At 55.8% G+C, this 21,144-nt stretch overlaps 5 protein-coding genes across 5 annotated transcripts; 3 read left to right on the top strand and 2 right to left on the bottom strand.

Annotated features, from left to right (window-relative positions):
• Positions 1 to 275: 275 nt before the first annotated feature.
• EsH8_III_001193 (SEN1 N terminal-domain-containing protein) lies at positions 276 to 6,745 on the top strand (the record flags this gene model as incomplete). The annotated part of the gene is made up of 5 exons (XM_083262918.1): positions 276 to 634; positions 691 to 4,398; positions 4,445 to 6,308; positions 6,382 to 6,603; positions 6,656 to 6,745. The coding sequence occupies 5 exons, from the start codon at positions 276 to 278 to the stop codon at positions 6,743 to 6,745; spliced, it is 6,243 nt and encodes a 2,080-aa protein (XP_083123405.1).
• A 5,397-nt stretch (positions 6,746 to 12,142) lies between these two features.
• On the top strand, positions 12,143 to 15,343 carry EsH8_III_001192 (uncharacterized protein; the record flags this gene model as incomplete). Its single annotated transcript, XM_083262917.1, has 1 exon — positions 12,143 to 15,343. One exon carries the CDS (start codon positions 12,143 to 12,145, stop codon positions 15,341 to 15,343), a length of 3,201 nt encoding a protein of 1,066 aa, XP_083123404.1.
• Positions 15,344 to 16,299: 956 nt separating this feature from the next.
• On the top strand, positions 16,300 to 17,166 carry EsH8_III_001191 (uncharacterized protein; the record flags this gene model as incomplete). Its single annotated transcript, XM_083262916.1, has 1 exon — positions 16,300 to 17,166. The coding sequence occupies one exon, from the start codon at positions 16,300 to 16,302 to the stop codon at positions 17,164 to 17,166; it is 867 nt and encodes a 288-aa protein (XP_083123403.1).
• A 270-nt stretch (positions 17,167 to 17,436) lies between these two features.
• Positions 17,437 to 18,767, bottom strand: EsH8_III_001190 (uncharacterized protein; the record flags this gene model as incomplete). Its single annotated transcript, XM_083262915.1, has 2 exons — positions 17,437 to 18,534; positions 18,696 to 18,767. 2 exons carry the CDS (start codon positions 18,765 to 18,767, stop codon positions 17,437 to 17,439), a joined length of 1,170 nt encoding a protein of 389 aa, XP_083123402.1.
• An 848-nt stretch (positions 18,768 to 19,615) lies between these two features.
• EsH8_III_001189 (uncharacterized protein) lies at positions 19,616 to 20,413 on the bottom strand (the record flags this gene model as incomplete). The annotated part of the gene is made up of 1 exon (XM_083262914.1): positions 19,616 to 20,413. The coding sequence occupies one exon, from the start codon at positions 20,411 to 20,413 to the stop codon at positions 19,616 to 19,618; it is 798 nt and encodes a 265-aa protein (XP_083123401.1).
• Between the last annotated feature and the right edge of the window lie 731 nt (positions 20,414 to 21,144).

Here is a 21,144-nt window from a genome sequence, read left to right as displayed (position 1 = left end):
GCGAGACCTCTCCTAGGAGCTCTTCGCAGGCTCACGTGGCATCTCGACGCTGTGGCCTGCTGAATTCATTCTTGCCCCGAGCTTGCCGACCGCCCGCAGCTTTCTGCTACCGCTGCGATTCCTCCGACTTCCTTCCGTTGCGCTTGACGAGCATTTCCTTTCGACTCCACCTTCACCTTACTCCTTGCAGGACAGCGTCGCCGAACCAACGTTCCACCCTCACGACCTTCACAATCTTCGCGATATGCCTCGGCGGGTCGAAGTACTACAGTAAAATGGAATCACAACCAGTCGAGGATATCCTCGAGGAGAACTTCCGCAAGTTCGGCCAAATCCCCCCCGACGTTCATCTCCTCTGTCCGAAAATTGACGAGGACGACTTTGAGGACTACGACGATCTGGAGTCTGCCGGCGAAAGCATCACGGCTCTTGAAAAGAAGGAGAGGGTAGAACAATGGAAGGAGCGACTTGACATTGCCTACTGGACCAGCCTTTTGCTCGCATACGGCAAGGATAAGGCTGGTGTCTGGCTTGAGCAATGGGGCAACCGGATGGCTATTAACCTCCACAATTGCGACAAGTGTGTTCTAAACTGGCACATGCACCGTAAGAAGTATCTTCAAGTGTTTTCCGAGTAAGTCTCGAGCAGCCAAACCGCCTCAGTAGACCCCCGCGCTAACCGAATTCTAGAAAATGGCCAGAAGATGCTGTTGCCGGGATCGAAAACTGCCTTCATAGGTTCGACTTTGACCGAATCGACAAGGGTCTTCAATGGGCCAAGGATATCATTGAGAAGGTTGAAGGAGAGGGTCGTCCGTTTTCAAGAGCCGACTTAGGCGAGGACCAAGGTGCTGTGCTTCTCACCGTCTACGAAGCCCTTTGCTGTATGGCCTACGTCAGTGTGCCGGAAAAACGGAACCTCTTCCAATTCGTTTTCGTCCGCCTCTCCGGCAAGAAGCCATTGAAGCTAGGCGACAACGTTTTACTTCCTGCCATGACACAATTCCTGTTCGGGGAGGACAAGACACGACTGCAGTTTGCCGAGAAATCCTGGGAGCGCCTCCGGCCCAGGTCTTTAACAGAGGCCCAATTCAGCTGGGCTGTCCATGACAACCTGGTCGAGGCGATTCAGACCGTCGCTCAACTCAACCACAGAGACCCTGCAAATCTTCTAGAGATTGAGCGGTTCTGGAAAGCAGTTAACTGGATCCTCAAGGCTCTGGATGAGAAACTGATGCTCCATGGCATCCGGGGTATGGAAGTGAAGCCGAGCATCTACGATCTGCTCTTCCTTCATATGCAATGCGAGTCAGAGGCAGTGTTATTACTCATTATCCAGGCGTTGACGGTGTTATTGGAAACATCTCCGCAGGCCTTGTGGGACACCATTGGCGATGCGCGGCCGTTTGTCGTTGTTGAGCAGCTCCTTTCACAGCGTCTCTTCAAACAGCTGCTTGCCCAATCCTTGACTTTCGCCATTACGTATGACGATGGCACTGGCAACAACGACTCTGTCGAGTCAATCACAACCTCGTGGGTCAACACATGGATCCAATCCCTCAAACGCCAACAAAAGACCGACGCCTGTGAGCAGCTACTTCATTTGCTCTTCGAACAAGTAATCCATGATGCCAGCATCGGCGAGCAAGGAAGAGCAGCTTGCATACGAGCTGGCTTGGATGCCCTAGACCATGTCCTGCGATCGTTTCTGGATCCCTCAGTCAATGTCATATCGGGCACTACGTCCGTATACGTCAATTCGATCCTCAACGTCACCCTCAAGTACAAGGATGTCATCAATGATGGAGCAGATACAAAAAGCCAAGACCAGCACACCCTTGGTGTGCCTAAAGCTGCAATGAGCGTCATCAGTGCAGCTTTGAGTTTGGACTCAAGGGCGACTGCCGAAGAGCATCTCGAACTCCGTAAGAACGACCATGTGGCTATACAGACGGCGGTAACCCGTAAATCAGCGGACTTGTGGGACGGGTTTCTGGAGAACCTCTATGCCGGCAAGCTTGTGCTAGCAAAGACCATGCTGATGGCTATGGCTCCTCTGATCAACGTGGAAAGATTCCGCCCCCCCCGGAAGGAGCCTGATAAGCTAGACCCCGCGAGAAAGAACTTCAACAACCACTTTTCCAAAGTCGCAGAGGCACTCGGAAGAGTTTTACAGCGCATGTGCGAATTCACATCGCCGCAACTCAACGATTTGTGTCTCATGGGCCAGAGCATTCGACCCATCATTGCTTTCACCGTTCACGGCGAAGACGAGATCAGTAGTGCAAGCGCTGAGCTCATTAAATCAATCACTGAACAGTCGTCTAAGTCAGAAGCACTAACGGCGCTGCTCGAACGGCACCTTAGCACTACCCTGTCTTCCATGATTTTCGCAACACGAAGGATCATGGAGCCATCCACTGTGGCTTGGGGGCCAGCGCGGCATATCATCAATACCGCTAAAGATGTCCTCAAGGGCCTAAGTGACCTCTCGTCTGGCATTCTTAGGTCCAAGACTTTGGATAACGGCGAGCAGATTGCAGTCACTGGCTGGTGGGTTGCCCACTGGAGGTACATCGAGGTTGCCTTCCAGTCTACCGGCAACTGGTCTCATCAAGTAGAAATCCAAGTTATGCAGGACTTCTGCCGAGACGTCATCGAGCTGGCTGATGCCATGCTAGCCCAAGATGGCCTCTTTGCCTCGGCGCTACAGGCCAACAACGTCCACGCCCAGGCGCAAGACCTGACCAAGATGCAACAGCTCCTGAAAGATCCCCAGCGCCACCTCAATGGCATTGTGAGGATGCTTCGGCTGAGAGATCTGTACCTAGTGGAAGTCACTGTCAAGGTCGTCGCCAAATTACTCACCAGATTGCGCGAGAATGACGTCGATATTCCGCCCGAACCGAGGACCTTCGTTCAAGACTCTTGCATCAAAGCATCCTCGACGGGCAGGTATCCCATCAGCACCAATCTGAGTGACCAGCAGCGAGCGGAACTTCTCAAAGCTCTTGGAGAAGATGACGATGTTGAGATCATCCAGATCAACGCGGCTCCAAAAGCTGAGAAGCCAAAGAAACAAAGCCTCATCGACGCTTGGTCGAAATCTGGTTCGTCGACTGCAGCGTCTCAAACCAGTCGATCAAATAAGGAGGATGTTCTTGAGCTTAGCAGCTCGGTCGATAAGAACCGTTCAATTTTGGAAAGGATGGCGGCTCGCCAGCAAAAGGGCGGCGTATTAAGCACCCCCAAATTACCTCTCAAGCCCAGACCCGACCCCGTAGTCTCACAGGCCTCGAAGAACGCCCTCATTGAATCACGCAAGAAAGCCAAGGCGGAAAAGGCTAAGAGAGATGCCGAGATCATTGCCAAAGCGAAGGCTCTTCGGGGTCCCCTTAACGCTGGCGAGGGTTCGGGCCTGAAGGGCCTTGGCGGCATCGTCGGAAAAGAGCATGCACCACAGAAGAGCCAGATTCTGGTTGACAGTGATGAGGAAGACGACGATGAGTCTGAAGATGAGGATCTTGACAGGCTCATTAGCAAAGGACAGCAAGGTCAGAAGGCCGTCGATGAGGCCACTAGACGTCGTGAGCGGGCGTTACTTGAGAAGACGCGTGGCCCAGTCAAGAAGATAAAGGTGCAACGCTCAGCCAAAGACATGCGTGCTCGGTTGATCCCGCCAATGGATCAGCTTCACCAAGCCATCTTGGAATGGGACATATTCCATGCGGGCAATGACCCCCCGTCGACGTCGTCCTCGACGCCGTGCACCCGGGTCGCGAACACATATGCTCATCCACAAGAGTATAAGCAGACCTTTTTGGGTCTCCTAATCTCTGAAGCGTGGCGATCCTTCGTGACTGCAAAAGATGAGACGACATCCAAATCCTATGGCCTTAAGATTGCGTCTCGCATGAACGTTGATAAGTTTCTTGAAGTGACAGCCAGTATCCCCACTGCCGAGAGCAAGGAGAGAATGTTGTCCGAAGGCGACATCATCCTGCTGTCGAAAGGGAGCAACCCCCTGACTGATAGTTCCGATGCTCATGCTCTGGCGAGAATTTGGAAGACCACCTACAAGAAAGAAAGGATGGAAATAACGTACCGCCTAAACAGCAAGAACAATCCCCTCCTTGCCGTGAACGCTCTCGGCGTCGGCTCTGAACTTCAGGCTGTAAAGATTACCAACATGACAACAATTGAGCGGGAGTACGCTGCTTTAGAGAGTCTACAGTACTACGATCTCATGTTGGAGGTTCTGAAAGCCGAACCATCGCCCATCTTGAAGTATGGTGATGAGGCTGTCAACGGCGTCATGCAGAATTACCAGGTGAATCCGGGACAGGCAAAGGCCATCCTCGGTGCTAAGGACAATGATGGCTTTACTTTGATTCAAGGGTAAGATCATGGTTCTGTTTTTGCTTTACATGCTAACACTTTACAGTCCTCCGGGAACGGGAAAGACGAAGACGATTGTGGCCATGGTAGGCTCGCTACTCACGGGCAACATCCAACCTCCAGGAACAGCCATCAAACCAAAGCTTCCAGGCCAACCAAACCAGAATGCCATGCCGAAGAAGCTCTTGGTTTGTGCTCCCAGTAACGCCGCTGTAGACGAGCTCGTGTTGCGTCTCAAACAGGGCGTGAAAACCATGACCGGGTCGTTCCACAAGATTAGTGTTCTTCGTTTAGGCAGGAGTGAGGCCATCAATGCCGCCGTCCGAGATGTCACTCTCGACGAACTGGTTAAAAAGAGGCTCGAAGGCGATACCACTCAGAACAAAGCCAAGGAGCAGCGAGACAAGATGCACGGCGATGCAGCCAAGATCCGAGACGAATTGGCGGAGCTCCGGCCCAAGCTAGATGAAGCTCGAGCATCCGGAGACCGAAATCTTTCACAAGCCTTGCAACGATCCTTCGATCAGCTGAAGCGTGCTCAAATCAATATCGGTGCCAAGATTGACGAGGACAAGGCAAGCGGCAACACGGCAACTCGCGAGGCTGAAATCCGCCGCCGACAGATTCAACAGGAAATTCTCGATGGAGCTCAAGTTCTTTGCGCCACGCTGAGTGGTAGTGGTCACGAAATGTTCAAGAACCTGAACGTCGAGTTCGAGACCGTCATCATCGACGAAGCTGCCCAGTGTGTGGAGCTCAGCGCCTTGATCCCCTTGAAGTACGGTTGCACCAAATGCATCCTCGTTGGTGATCCGAAGCAGTTGCCACCGACGGTGCTTTCCCAGTCTGCTGCCAGATTTGGATACGATCAAAGTTTGTTCGTTCGAATGCAGCAAAACAACCCCGACTACGTCCACCTGCTCGACCGCCAATACCGTATGCACCCAGAGATCAGTCTATTTCCTAGTTTGGAGTTCTACGAGGGCAAGCTCGTGGACGGCGAGGACATGAGCGCACTGCGTCGCCAGCCCTGGCATGCAAGCGCCCTCCTTGGCCCATACCGATTCTTCGACGTCGAGGGTACCCAGTCGAAGGGTAGCAAGGGTCGTTCACTTGTCAACCACTCTGAACTGAGAGTTGCAATGCAGCTCTACGAAAGATTCAAAACAGACTTCGGAAGAAACTACGACATTCGTGGCAAGATTGGCATCATCACCCCGTACAAAGCTCAGCTACAAGAGCTCCGGTATCAATTTTCTCGCCAGTACGGAGAAGGTATTGCCGATGACATTGAATTCAACACCACCGATGCTTTCCAGGGCCGAGAGTGTGAGATTATTATATTCTCTTGCGTTCGAGCTGACCCCACCGGTGGCATTGGTTTCGTCAAGGATATTAGACGTATGAACGTCGGTCTGACTCGTGCCAAATCGTCGCTGTGGATTCTGGGAGATTCAAGAGCACTGGTCCAGGGTGAATTCTGGAACAAGCTCATCGAAAACGCGAAATCGAGATCCCTCTACACCAAAGGAGATGTGATGTCGATGCTTCGCAAGCCGAGTGCCATCAAGGCATTGCCCCCAGCGTCGCAGCCTGCGCCACAGGGTGACTCTGGCGTTGAAATGAGGGAGCAACCCCAGATCAAGGAAATTGACATGACAGATGCGGTGCAACCCCGAAAGGCAGCCCAGCCTCCTCCGCAGCAGCCCACAAATTACGCTGTTACGGACCGCCACCAGGGTTCATGGGAGGGCGGCAACCGCATTGAGAGGATCAATGAGAGAGGCGAGGTGCAGCCTGCGGTTGCCCGTGGCTCTGACAGGCCACCCATCATCCAGTCATCGGCACCTAAGCAAGAATCCAAAAAGAGGCCGTCGGATGCCAGTGATGCGCAGCGCGGTTCGAAAAGGGTATGTCAAAACGGTGCAAGCAGTGGCCAGAACAGACAAGTGGTCCCCCCAGTTCCTAACACAACAATCACAGATGGCGACGGAGCAAAATCGATCGTCGAACAAACCCCCACCAACAGGCCCCAGATCGATGGGCTACCCACCGAAGGAGCCGAAGCAAGCGAGGGACCCATCTGCCATGGTAGCCCTCGGTCTGACACCAGCCGCACGACCGCCGGCGATGGAGACAGCAGCAACTTCGAGGATGCCCTCATCCAACTCCTCAGTGGCGCAGAACCATAGTTTACCCCCAAGAGTAAGTGGCCAGGGATAGTGTGCCTTCCGGGCCTCACTGACATCATTGCTAGGCTCCAGGACAGAATGGGCAGAACCCGCCTGTCCACAGGAAGAAGCCGAAAGCGGATCCCTTCATCCAGAGAAAACCTCCTAGACGCTAAGGGGCCAAATTTCAATAGGATGATTCTTTGATTTTGTAGAGTAGACTCGATACAGGACCAGGGTTGGGCAAAGGTTTTGCATCACAGAGAAGGGGAAATACGAGCCCCTGGCGTTACAGGACTAGGCAAGGGGCATATAGCATTCTTCGAGGGCGGGATGTTGCCTCTCGATATTTGGTCTAGCTGCGAAGACCTTGGCATTCATTGGCGCGTTGCATCTGGGGTTGGGAACTAGGAAGGGCGGGGGGAAGGAAACCTGGTTTTTGGCATGGAAGTAGTCAAAGATGCAAGCAGAGGGGGATCGCATTGGGTGTATGAACATGGATACCTTGTGTAAGTACTAGGAAGGAGAGAAGGCAGTAGCATGGCATGGCATCACAGTGAGTGACGGATGGTGAAGCAAGACTTATGCAGGGGCTGGGGATAGTATCCCGCTCTCCCGCGGTGCGACTCTCCTAGGTCGGACGGAGAAGTACGGGTAACTCGCGGGAAGCTTAGGCGTACTATACTAGTAGGCGAGGTACAAGTTTCCGCGGGAGGACTAAGATGGATTAAACCTGCAAGACCACGACGTAGTGCAGAGAAGCAGAAACGAGCCAGACCGCGGGCCTAGGCTTTAGAAACAGCCAGCGAGAGATGCTTTGTTTCCCTAAGGGCCCTGCCTACCTGAGCTACTATTGAGACGGAACGGGTTCCAGTTGGACCAAGACATGCAGGGAGCGAGACAAGCCCTCCTCCTCCTCCTCCCCCCCTCCCCACCCATATTGAGGTGCAATCATGAATCGCGCGTCGTGTGGCTTGAATCCGGGTTTGGCCTAAAGGAGGAATGGGCTAAGCAAGAAGGGAAAGGGGGCCAGTAGAGAGAGGACGAAGCCTTAAAAAAAAAAAAACCAAGTGTCAAGCCGCACCGTTTCGTTTTATTCTCGAAAAAGAAGAAGACGACGCCAAGTTTTGTGCTGGGCCGTCATTCACCAAGACTCGACGTTAACGCACCTCAAACCTAGCATTTTGCCCACATTGCCATCGCGTAGGGGACAGGAGGGGACTGGTGAGACGGGGCTACCTATTTGGAGGCGGCCACCGGCTGGCAGGTTTCGGGGGGTATGGCGCGGGAATTGGGCCGCGAAGGATGATGGACTATGAAGTATCGCGGTTGCGCCAGCCGGGGGCATGACGACACGGCGGCCGGGCTTGGAAGGATCCGGATGGTGAACAATGTTGGCTTTCGCGGGTTGGTTGGATGGGAGAGAGGGAGAGAGAGAAGAAGGACTCGGCGTGGCTGGACGCGCTTTGGCGGGTGGTGTGCGTGCGTCCGAGAGCCCGCCGAGATTATGCGATCAACGGGGCGGGGCGTTCAATTTTTTCTCCCCTCTTCCGCCTTGGTGTATTGGCGGTGGGAAGAAAGAAACGTGTGGAAAGAGAAGAAGGAAACGAAGAGGGTTCGGGCACAGGAAACCACATGGCTTTTCCGGCATGTCTTGACGATTACTGGGGACAGACAGAGGGCGAGGCTTGCTCTAAACACCAGGGTCTCGCCGTTGGGAACCCCGGAAAAGAAAATGGGGGCGGAATAGAGGAGAGTCAAAGGTCCGGTTGGGTCGCTTTGGTCATCTCAGTTCAGCCCCGGGGCTGGAGTCTCGTTCCTTTTGATAGACGAATCCAGACTTACGGGAGTACTTTCCAGAGGAACTTGCGCCATGAACCACATATTTCTGGTTCACATTTCGACGAGAGAGACATTGCGTGGAACGCCAACGAAAGGAAGAAGTGTCAAGATGCAATTTGGGGTAAGGTGGCGGGAGAAGATATCTGTTAGTTCGTCCATTTGAATTCAGGTTTTGACGGGAGTCACATCTTGTGGTCAGTGTGATGGATGGATGGATGGGTACATGGGTAAGGGATTTGCGTTGCAGGGGGGGCATAGGATGGGTGCTCCCTGTTGACTTGCCGAAGCGTGGGAAGCTGGAAACATCCCTGCCCTGGTGTCATTGTGTTTCTCCTTGGATTAGAATGGCCTGGCTGGCGTCGGACAAGTTCGGTACGGCGCACGCGGGGCTGGCGTGGGTTTTTCTTGTTTTTGAATTGCCATGTTTCGGCCCTCGTAAAGGGATTGGATTGGGAGACAACGGGGAGTGGTGAGCAGACTAGCCTTTGCGGCCGGGGTTCGCCTGGTGGAAGAGGAGATGGATAGAGGTGCAGATGGTGTTGGATGGCGTTGGTGATGAACAACTGTTTGTGACGGGGGAACCAACTGTGTGATGGATGGGTCTGAGAGCGCAAGGGATACGAAACGGGGCTGAAAGTGCAGGTCAGTGGGATATCGCGGGCGGCGGGGCATGAACGGCGACCCGGCCGTGGGGTTTCTTTGTCAGTCTGTATCGGTAGGGACACGAGGGGAGGGAGAGGAGAGAGGGAGAGGGAGGGAGAGGAAGAGGAGGTGATGTGGAGGGATGGAGTCAGAGTTGGAGGTGGAGGTGGAGGTGGGCACGGGGAGGGCCAGGGAGGATCCCCGAGGAGGATCCGCCCGGATGACGGACGGGAAGGAGGGGAGGGGGATAGATCTTGGGACGAAGTTAGCAGTGTGCAATTGTGCATGGATCACCAGAGGTGCAGGGCCGGGCTCTTTTGGCGTAGCATTGAGCCAGGGCAGGGCATCCAGCAGGGCACGGGCACGGGCATGGCGAGGCGAGGCGAGGCCAGGACAGGCCAGCGGAGGAGAAGGGACTGACGGCACGCAAGCAAGAGCTGCTGGATGCACATTGCAGAATGGCTTCCCGAGGGCAGGGTAGGGTAGGGTAGGTAGTTCGGGACGAGATGTGCCCCAAACTAATTAATGAACACAATCCACCTTCCTCGAACCAAGGGTGGGCATGTGCGTTGCATCGGCAGATAAGCATATTCCGGGGACTGATGGGTGATTAGAGTGCTCGTCCGTCAAGATGCAAGATGCACCCGAATATCGCCCATTAGAGTTCACCTCGGGTTCTCCATATAGAAACGGTATGTATGTCTATGTCTACATTGCCTTGCTCACCTCGGGCACTCACACTCACCTGAGCCTGCACCTGCGCGCGCCTGCGTGCGCCTTGGGAAGGGGGAAGGGAGCTCTCAGCTCCCCTCTCTGGTGGACCTGAGGAGTGCAGGGGAAGCTAGCGCTTGGACCCGTTGGCGGCGTTGGGACGACCGGTCTTAAAATTGTCGTCCTGTGGCTGTTAGTGGGAGACTGCCTCTTGTCTTGAGACCAAGCTTCGTGTAATTCCACCTCTTTTGCACAATAAGATTAATGGCCATCTAATTACGTGACGAACCAGGCATGCACGACCACACCTGTGAGTGAGGCAAGCATCGGCCAAGAAACACAACCAGGACCACCAACCTTGTCCTCGTATTCCTCAAGCAGAGCATATACAATAAAACAACATCGAACCCGTCATGAAGTCATGTTGGCAGCCAATATGATGGTGATTCTGGCCAATCACAACGGGGCCAGCCACGCAGGCAAAAGGGCAAAGTAGACAGACAGACAGGCAAGTACGGATACACAGGCTGGCTGGCTGGCTGGCCGGCAATCGGCGCCATTAATGGATACACAAGCTTGAAGCATCACCAAATATCCCCCTTCATCTTCCATCTGACACAGAGGCGGCTTTCCTACTCGTTAACGGGGGCCCCGAACAAGACACACGAGAAACAGCCGACCAAAGGAATCTCGCTTGTTGGCCACCTCACGTCCACACTCTGGAATTCGCCATGTACTCGAGCCCGTACCGTGCTAACAAACAACAGCACCTGGCCGCGTGCAACACCCCCCGGCAGCGCATCACTGACCACTTGGCCACTGCAGCGAATCTTATTGCAATCGCGTCGCATCGTTGCATGTTGCATGCTGCTACTGCGCGCGCACATCCCTTCCGCATATCCCTTGCTGGGGTCACCCAGCGGCTTGGAGCCGTCAAACCTCCGGCCGAGCAAATGGGCGACCAGGCCAGGTCCTTGTCCGACGCACGCCATACATGTTAATCGCCGTTCCTTCTTCTTCCTCTTCCTCCTCCGTCTGCCATGTTGCCATATTTCGCGACCATCCCGTCTGCGGCCTGCCTGCTGTATTTCCTCCGAGCCATGGCAGACCACTGGCGGCGGCGACGCGGAAAAAGCAATTTCGGTAGCGGAGTCGTGTCCCAAACACCTGGCTGCACCAGAAATGCTCGCAACCGGGCCTCTCTCGCTCTGTCTTTCTCCATCTCCCCGTCCGTCTCCCTCCCTCCCTCCCTCTCTTTCTCTTTCTCTCTGTGCGCGTGTGCCCATGTGTATGTGTGCGTGTCTTCTCCATCTGCCAATCTAACTTTCCACCCCCGCTGCCGCCGATGCCGACCGCATCACAGGCCCGGCTTCGCTTCAGCCCTGGAGACTCTCTGTTCGACCCTCCCTTCGTGCCCCGGTACACCACACGTCTCTGGCTGGTGGACCGCCTCTGCAAGGCGCCGGCAGAAAGAAACATCACGGCTCCAGTGGCGCTGTCAGTTGGTCCTTCTTCCTCTTCGTTCTTCGTCGCCCCGTTCAAGGTTCCAGATGTCTCTGGAAACCTCGTGGGCTTCGGCCACTGCTGGTGAGAAGAAATATACGTTGTGAGCAAGGCATCCCAGCCCCGAGTCTCAGCGCCACGAGCCCACCGCCCGGCCTCTAGGTGGTCGACTAAGACTGTTAGTGACGACGCCTTCTCTCTCCCTTGATCTGCTGCCGTGGGTCCCGCGCCGCCGCTTCTTCTTCCCTCTAGCTTCCCAGGCTGCTGTTGCAAAGGTACGCCGCCCGAGTCTGACCATGGCGTTAGCCTCGAGGCCTTGAGCCCTCGTTCCCAACGTTTTGCACGGACGCCTCCCGGCCATGGTTTGACGCTTCCACTGCTACCGTCTGCCACCGTCTGCCACCGTCCGCCTCCCCTCCCGCACTTTCGTTCCAACGGTCGCCCCGAGGGATAGAACATATATCGATCCCTGCCGTCCGCGCTCTATGCTCGAGAGTGAGAAAGACGATACAAGTCTCGTTGCTCCATGAACCCCGATATTTTGTTTCTCCTCCCACTCATTGTTCCCTCCTCTGCTGCATTGAGGTGGTGAGTGGATATTGTTCTTGGATCCCAGGTGCACATCACCTCTGATCCCTATTACACTGGTTGCGTGACCATCATCCCACTCCTTGTAACGGGCGTCGCCAGGCGACCCGTTTTGTTCGGCTTGGTTTGCTGCGCGCCGCAGGCAAATCGTCCCCAAGATCTACGAAATCATTGCGCAACCTGCTCGAACAATCGACGCATAGGATCTTGCCGGCCACGGTAATACCTGGGCATGCCGCCCACCAACAACACCCACATATACGATTAAACCTCCCCACGCCGGCAATATGGTCTTTCCGGGGAGCAACGTCGGCGGACGTAGCGAGGTGACGGTAGTCTCATCAGATTCAGGCCCTCCGCGGCTTGACCTGGCACTTACCAGGGGCCGCCGAGGAACATTCAGCAGCTTCGACAGCGACGGCGAACGCGGTTTCTACCCTCGCACGACAAGGTCGTCCAACGACCTCTTTATGCAGGCTCTTGACCGGTTCGACACCACAGATTACGACTCAGAATGGGGCGCGGTTCGCGCGAGAGCCAGGGAGAACTGCGACAGAGAGGGCATGGCGGACCTCATCGACTTTTTCAGGACCACGTCACCACCACCGGAATTCCCCCCACAATCTGTTTTCGAGGAGGACGCGACCGAACCCCAGGAACCAGAGAAATGGGGTCTGTTCAAGAAGCTGCGCCGTCCGCGTACGCGGGCCAGATCCGAGTCACCAGCTCGTCGACCCGTGACCGCAGGGCTCCCCAACTCTGCCGTCGCGTCGAAGACGAGCAGCGGAAACTCGCACATTGCGATTTCCATCCCGTTGGAATACTGCCACGTCGGGCCAGACTCCGACTGGGCGCTAGCAATATTCAATGCTACGCCACCACTTCCCCCGACCCCTCCTGTGCGAAGGAGCGAGGATGAGACCGGGAATGGTATCCCGGGGCCTTATGCTAGTGAGCGTACGGTTACTGTACTCAAGACTGTCAGCGAGAAGGGATCATTCTCAACGATCAACACTGTCCACACGGCGAACACAAAAAGAGGAACCAAGGGCTCAGTATCAATATGGCCCAAGATCAAACCAAACCCCTGGAGTCCGCCGAGGACGCCCTACACCACACCGCCCGGAAGCTTGCGTGGGAGGTTATCTACTAAAAAGAAGCATGATCGGTTGCCTCACCCTCCACCGCAATACGCAGAGCTTCCAGCCTCGCCAGTCTCCGAGGCCATTGTCCCGAGCAGTGGCCCCGACAAGAATTCCGGCTTTGGGAAGGGCGAAGGCCCCATTACCCAGCCAGCCAGCCCGAAATCTCGGAAACCCAAGGTCAAAGCACCACCAAGACGTCCAGAGAACATCACTTTGCCGCCTCGAAAGTCGAGCATCAGGATAACAAGGCCGAATCAAGACCCCGACTTGGATAACCGAGACTCGACATGCTACACAATTGGTGCTGATTCTCAGCGCCAGAGTACATTATTCAGCCACTCCCAGCCAAGCCCCGGCGCGCACTCGGAAGCGCCGTCAATCAGTCCGAGCATCGCAACAACTGAACTATCGGAGCCGATCGTCATAAGCGCGCGTTCGGCAAAGGCTTACTCAATGGCCTCTATAGTGCAGCGAGACACACCATGCATGACACCCAGGCAGTCGTTCATCACGCGGCCAGGGAGCAGCGATACAGCGCAGACCACATTAGTGGGCGAGTCCGTGGCGTCGCGGAACCCTTCAACGAAAACTGCTGCCTCGAGGCAAAGTCGCAAGGAGCGAGTCAAGTCTCTCAAGCAGCGGGACATGGAGGCCCTCAAGGCTTCAACCAGGCAGCTGCAGCAGGCCGAAGACGGCGAGGTTACTCCGAGGCCGAGAACGTGCGAGACGGCGATCAGCTCTCTGCGCCTTCCTTCTCGCGACGGAACGTTCGGCACCCCGGATCGGATCCCAGAGGATCATGGTATCGGGACGAAGCTCTCAGCCACGAACTTGGCCAACATGGCCAGATCCCAAGGCACATCGTCTAATCGCCGTTCCCACGGCACTTCGGCCAAGATCTCGGACTGGCAGGCCTCACAGCAAGCCGAGACGTCTGGTTGGGAGACCGCTCGAGAAATTCCAACGCCAGAATGGGCCAATGCGCCTTTTCTAAGTGCGATTACGGAAGGCCAACTGTCTTCAACCGGCGCCGGCGCCGACACGTTCGGAAAAGGCGCCTTCAGGGACAGCACCAGTAGCTTTGAGCCTCCCCGGAGGTGGGGGAGCTTGCACCGCACCAGCTGGGCGAGCTCAGTACCACTACTGGATCGGATAGGCAGTTTTGCACCATCCGACGCGAGTGTCACGCATATCACGGAGGCGGACAACAGCTTCTCGCCTCCGAGCCCGCCGCGAATGACACGGGCTGATTCTGCCACGCTCTCGCAGATGGATTCGGACCGGCTATATACCACCCGTCTCAGCTACTTTGGTTCTGACGACGAAGCCAAGCCGGATCATATCGAGGACGACCACCAGTCTATCGCGGGAAGCATTGCGGCGTTTCCCAAGCCTGGCTCCGGCCCTCGCTTGAGCGCCATCATGCCGGTTGCCGAGGTCGTGCCTACACTCTCTGTTGATGAGAGGTGGTCAGATTCGACTCTCAACTCACCGATGACGGTGGTCGAAGTGTCGCATCCCCCCTTTGCCAGTACCCAGACACCGGGCCAAGATTCAACACAAATGGTCCCAGACACTGCTGGCAACACCAACACCGTGGTGGTGAATACTGCTACGGATGGCGGACGAGCGGACAGGCAAGGCGTGCAAAGTCCGACACCGACATCCGATGATAGTGAGGCGGACGAGACGGCGACACTGCGCCCGAAAAGCCAGGAGGATCCGCTTAACCTCGTGTCCATGTCGGCACGGGAGCTGCGAAATCATTACGCCAACCTCCGTCATGCAAGAGTAAGCGACCTTGCGCATGAGATGCTCCTGAACCAGGAGCGCCTTGAGCTGCGCATGCACCAGCAAGAAAGGAACCAAATGCTCTTCATCGAGCGGCTCGAGCGCTGCATGAATGAGCTACGCGGCTTCCCGATAACGCCCCTGTCGGGGTCTCGTCCTCTCGATTGGCCTCTCGACAATGACTTCATCTACGAAGAGCAGCACATCAGCCGCGACTCCACGCAGGAGGTGCGCGTGCTCAGGACGGGCCGCATCAACAACAACAACAACCGATCGCAGTCAGAGTTCCATCACTCTCGTCGCCGCATCGTGGAGAGCATGGGGGAGTTTGACGACTTTACCAGGGACTTTGTCGACCGCACACCCAGGCGGCGGTCGACATCGCATGCGCACCCACGGAGGGCATGGGGTAGCAGGCACCAGGCGATGATGGTGGTGCCGTCTCTGGTGCCCCGCGGCGGGCTGGACGCCATGGAGCCCCTGATTCGGGAGTTGCAGCTCGCCTCGAGGGTTAGCCTGGAGACGTCGCTATCTGCCGAGCAGAATGATTAGCACCTGATAAGGTGTCTCGTTCTGTATCTCCGTCTTTTTTCATTCTTTTTTTTTTCTTCTGCACGGGGCGCCGATCGTCAGGAAATATTGCGGTGTTTATGGGCGGGTTCAGCGTTGACGAAACGACTCTTCTGCGAAGAGTATGTCTGACGAATTTGGCTTGGAAGTGGTGTGAGTATACCCAGGGCTCACGGAGTGTCTTGTTTATTTCCCCCTTGCTGTAAACCTATTTTTCTTCTGCGCTGTGGATGCAGACGCACCGAATCGAAGACAATCTTTCAACATGCACATCGTTCAAGTGCCAAAAAAAAAAAATGAAGTGTACGCCACTTGTGAGGCTTAATGCCAGCTGATTTCGACGCGAACCCGCTTCAGCAGCAGTCGTGTAGGTGTTGTGGATTGTAGGTATGACTTGCAGTAGAGATGAAGGAGGTTGCGTACAGACTGCACCGATCCGGATCTCTGGGCAAATCCCAACCAATGACGTCTTTTCGGCACCCTTGTTCCCGCAGGGACGAGGGGCGGGCGCGGTCCCCTCCGGCCCCCCATCATTCCAAAGTCATGATGTCTTTGACTGAAGCTTGTGGAGAAAGTCAATTCAATTCAACTCGCCAGCTGGGTTATTTGTATCTTGTAAATACACTGCACATAGCTATTTCACACCCGATCAGACGAAAAGTGACATTGCATATCACCCCATGTTTCTCATATGTCTGTCGAAGAGTGATCTGAGCCGGCGTCATCTCATCGTCCGTTCGTGAGCAGCACCTACGGGATCCCACCCAGACCCTCAACTGAATGAACCACTTCAAAGCCACCTCAACATATCAGAATTAAAGCCACAAAATACAGAAAAGCCCAGGAAACACCACACAGGGGGGAAAAGAAAAGGTAAAAAAATAGGGGGTTCGAAGAAATAAGGAGGAGAAAAAGAAGAAGAAAGACAGAAAGGAAACATGTCCCGGCCATGGATCCTCGTCTCCCCCTCCTCCCGCGGCATAGGCGCGCACCTCACAAGACACCTCCTCCTGACGACCACGGCCCCGATCCTCGCGACCTGCCGCTCCGCCGACACCACCGCCGCGAAGCACTCCATCCTCGCGTCCCTCGCCCTGCCGCCCGTGGAGACGGAGGACCTCGCGTCCCGCCTCAAGGTCGTGCGGCTCGACGTCACCGACGAGCCCACCATCGCGGCCGCCGCGGACGAGGCGAGGACCCTGTTCCCTGCGTCCACGCACCACCTGCGCCTGGCCCTCGCGACACCGGGCATCCTGCACCCTGAGAAGAGCCCCGCGCAGGTCGAGTACGACAAGGCGCTGGACATGTTCAAGGTGAACACCCTGGGCCAGATGATGCTGATGAAGCACTTTTCCGACTTCCTCCCCCGGAAGGCCGTCAATCTATCTTCTTCTTCTTCCTCTTCTTCTTCTTCTTCTTCATCATCATCGTCCGAGGAGGGAAAGGGACTGCCCCCCGGCCGCGCTGTCTGGGCGGCCATGTCCGCGCGCGTCGGCAGCACTGGGGACAACCTGAAGGGCGGGTGGTACAGCTACCGCGCCTCCAAAGCCGGCGTCACCTCCCTCGCAAAGTCCCTGGATCTCTGGCTGAGGGCGCGGAGCGGGGAGAAGGCGATGTGCGTGGCGTATCACCCGGGGACGGTCAAGACAGGCCTGAGTCAGGGGTTCTGGGACACGGTCCCCGAGGGAAAGCTGTTCGAGCCCGAGTTTGCCGTGGAGAGGATGTGCGCGGTCTTGACCAAGGAGGTGGGCATCGAGGGACGCGGGCGGTTTTGGGACTGGCAGGGCAAGGAGATCTTGCCGTGATGAGATGAAGAGTCGGGAGATGGCTCAGGTAGACGGCTTCGGGAGGTCGCTAACGGAGATCTGCCATGGAAAAAGATATACCATGCATATGAGAACCGGCCTCGAGGCACCACTGAACAAACAAAAAGAACTGGCTCTGCCATCATCATTCCCATGGCAACTGACTCTATAAATGTCGTGAAAAAAAGGCTGCTAGTTGTACATGAGACGCGAGATATCTCTGGGTAACTCCATGCCGCGAAGGACCGCAAACACCTTTGCTCCACTGCCTTACAAAGCTACGTCTTGAAATGAAGCACCGTCGGGGGAAGTGCCTTGCTTCTCTTTCTCGTTCGGATTGTCCTCGTCACTCTTGCCGTCCTCGCTGCCCGACTCCGAGTCCTCCTTCGGTCGGTGGGCAAGATTCTGCTCGTCCTTGTCCTCCAGCCGCACTTTCTGCTCCTCTTGGTCTGCGATCCGCTTCTGCTCTGCCTCCTTCTCCTCATCACCGGACGGCTCCTCCTCCTCCGCCTTCGATGGGGGCTTCTCGCCGTCGGTCGACTTGGCAGAGGAGGCGCCCACATCACCGTTGTTCTCTGGCGAGTTGGCGGCCGGGGGGGACGGAAGTTCCTTTTGCGCTTGCGACTGCTGCGGTTGCGGCGAGGTCTGCTGCAGCTCATCACCCGAGGGGCCCGGTCTGAGGGCGTCTAGGTAGAACTTTGTGACACCCAGAATGCGTCCGTTCTTCTCGCACGCCTCTACCCACTCGGGCCGTACGACAGGGATGTTGGTCTCGACAGCCTTCTCCCATGCCAGGCCGCGGCCCTCGGTAGTGACAAAGTGCGTCGTGTCGATACGGACGCTGTCGACGATCTTGGCGCCGATGCGGTCGACGGCGGCGGTCAGCGCCTCCCTCGTGGCGGCAGGCATGATGCCCGTGGTGATGGTGATACCGCTAAGATCCGTCATCTTGTGAGTGCGCACAACGACCTTCTCGGAGGTGAAGGTGCCAGCGGTGGTGCGCAAAACGAGGTGGAATGTGTAGTCGGTGTCAACAGCGAGACCGCTAATCTTTGTGCTGTGCATCTGCAGCGGGCGGGGGATGTTGCCTGCCTTTTGGCCGTTGCGGAAGAGGGAGAGGGAAATGAGGTCGGCGGTCGCGAGCTCAATGGGGTCCCATTCAAGGACGACGGAGGTCTGGGTTGCATTGCGGCAACGGAGGACGGGAGGCGTGGGCGCGCTGGCACCGAAAGCTGAGTAGATGCGGTCCTGAAGCTCGCGGAAGGCGTGTTCGGTCTTGGCCTCCGAACCTAGGTTGCGGGCGACGGTGATATCGACAATGCTGCCGGAGGAGATGTTGGGTGGAAGGAGAATCGAAGGGAATTCGATCTGAGAGAGCGTCGTTAGCACAGAACAAAAAGGGAAGCCAAATATAAGCTTGATTTTGGATGGGTAGGGGGCAGGGAGACGCCTAGGCTGCAGACGTCACGACTGCCACGAGAGCTCACCAATCCACCACCAGCATCGGATGCGTATCACGGGCAACGTACCAAGCGCTTGTCCGGCGTCAGGAGTACCGTGACGCCGGCGTCGACCTTGCCAACGGTCAATGAGATGAGCATCGTGGGCACTGCTTGCTTGTGCTGAGGACTATATCGCAGGCTCCCGATCGAGCGTGGTATGTAGTTGTTCGGTAGGCGAATCAATCGCGCAGCTAAAACGCCGGCTTCGTGGACGTTCGTGGGGGGGTCGAAAGGGCCGAGCTCGTAATGGCTTTGGATGACTGGAGGGCGTTATTGGGATTCGTGTGCGGCCTTGTATGTATGCGAGACACATATGCTGGTTTAGAGGTGCAACGCCAGTCCAGTTAATTACCAGGTTGGCAGCTCCAGACGTCTCGGCTGGCAGCTCTGCGCTAGCGATGTGATTCGTCGCCAGCAAACGTTCAAGGAACCGGCAAGCCTCAGAAGGTGGTTGGGTACGTACCCATACCCCCGTGCCTCACCCGTTGATCCTCCAAATTGTTCGCCGGATTCGGTAGTGGGAGGCTCTGGCAGCCCAGTTGCTTCATTATTCTATTCGTAGATTCTTGGTTTGTTCTGCTACGAAGTTTCAGGCCTTTCTCTCTCAATCTCTTTTGGCTCTATGACGTCCAAAGACCTGGGCATCGACATTGAGGTGCGCATGACGGGTTGACCACCGATCACTTGATACAGTGTTTAGAATAGAATTTATATATAAGAGGTTTGGTCTGGTACGGATTTTCCGTCTCTATTTGGGTATCAAAGTATAAAGTCACAGAGGCTTGATGCCTTTTGCCTTCGTAAAAGCCTTGCCCGCCGTTGTCCGGCTCACTGTGCATGCCAGCAGCAAACCCAACCGCCAAGCAACCACGATCAAAGCAGATTCCTTCCCCCAATCTTGCCTTGTTATTCTTCCATGAGTATTTTCTCGGTTGGCCGTTGACCGTTCACAAGCCACTGCCCCGCTGATCTCTGCCCTTTCTGGGGCCATTTCCTCCTCCTGCTTGATTTGCCGCGTGAAAGCCGATGAATGAGTCTACAACAGCATCCATTGCAGCCCGCAAATCTCCATTCGAGATCGTTTTCGCGACATCTCTAGGGACCTTGGCAATGCAAGCAATCGTTCCTCGCAGGTCCCCGCGGAAAGTTGTGTTTATCCCTGTCTCGTACCCGCTCTCAATTATCCGCCCCTGAGCATCGTATCCTCTAGCATTCAGAGCTGCATGGAGAGCGCGTTTCATGCGCCTCTTCGCGCTGCTCACGACGAAGGGCGTGTCAGTGGACGTGAGCCCGTAGAACCACAACCACAACGGCCGAGTCTTTTTTAGCTCCCCATAACTGTGCCTCAATAAAACCGTCTTCGGATGCTCCGCCTGAACCTCGGTGAAGTATTGCAGGTCATGCGTCCTCATGACGTGCCGAAGCGAGCATCTGACCATAAGCTTGCTCGCTGCCCTGATATTCTTCGGTACGAGAACAGACCGAAGATCCCTGGAGGGGAGCCCAATATCCAAGTCTTCGAATATCTGCCTGTACTGTTTGGAGACCGGCAGACCCTCGTAGTCGTTCGGGTTGCCGGGCATGTTGAGTTTGAGAATGGGAGGGAATTCGAGGATCGAATCTTTCGACTGCTTGGAGGCTATGCGCGGAGTGCAGGAGAACCTGGCGAAGGGGTATAGGGGGTTGCTGCGCGGCGGCAGCCGCCGAAGGATGCGAGTCACATATTGAAGTCGTGCTGGTATCATCGCAATGGTCTTGCTGGTGGCGGCTCGCAAGCAATCATACCTGACGGCAAAGGTGTGTCGGCTGTGACAGGCTGTCTAGCTGGATGACATGACCAGAAAAGGAAGCTAGAGTCATAAGCTGTACTCTCTAGTTTTCTGATTTGTCAAAGAGGCGGTTCTTCAGAAGATTGGGATGTCGGCAATACGCGGCCAGCAGTGAGCTTCGGCTGGGAAGGAACGAAACAAAGGGAAGCTCTCCCAAAAGAGATTAGGTAAGGCTAGAGCCGGGTCCATATTTTCTTGTCAAAGCGGGTACCGAACGGCCGTGATCACAGCTGCTGTGCTGTGTGCATCACCCAGTGGTACATCCCATATTCACCGTCACCAGTCTGGATTACCCGAGCCACAGCGCACCATTCTCCTTTAGTGACACACATGTAATACAACCCCAACAGCCCCTAGAAAGGTCTCCACTTGACTCATACCGGCACCACTTCTGCAAAAACCCAGCCTGCTTCGCCCTCATCATTCGCCCCTCTAGGAGCCCACAGAAACCCAGTGGTCCCAGCAAGCGCCCTGTCCATTAGATCACTGCCCTGCACGAGCATTAGCAGCCCAAAGCCCATTTTGCGCTCGCGCACAATAAAGCCCCGTCAACATCACCGCCCACTTTCGTCTTCCCTCCCACTCCGACCTTTCGACAACTCTTCCACCCCCCCTTCCATCAATACCTTCCCGCTGAGAACCGGTAT

This window comes from Colletotrichum jinshuiense, chromosome 3, assembly GCF_051148585.1.
Source record: "Colletotrichum jinshuiense chromosome 3, complete sequence".
NCBI lineage: Eukaryota > Fungi > Ascomycota > Sordariomycetes > Glomerellales > Glomerellaceae > Colletotrichum > Colletotrichum jinshuiense.
This window is presented reverse-complemented; position numbering and strand designations above follow the sequence as displayed.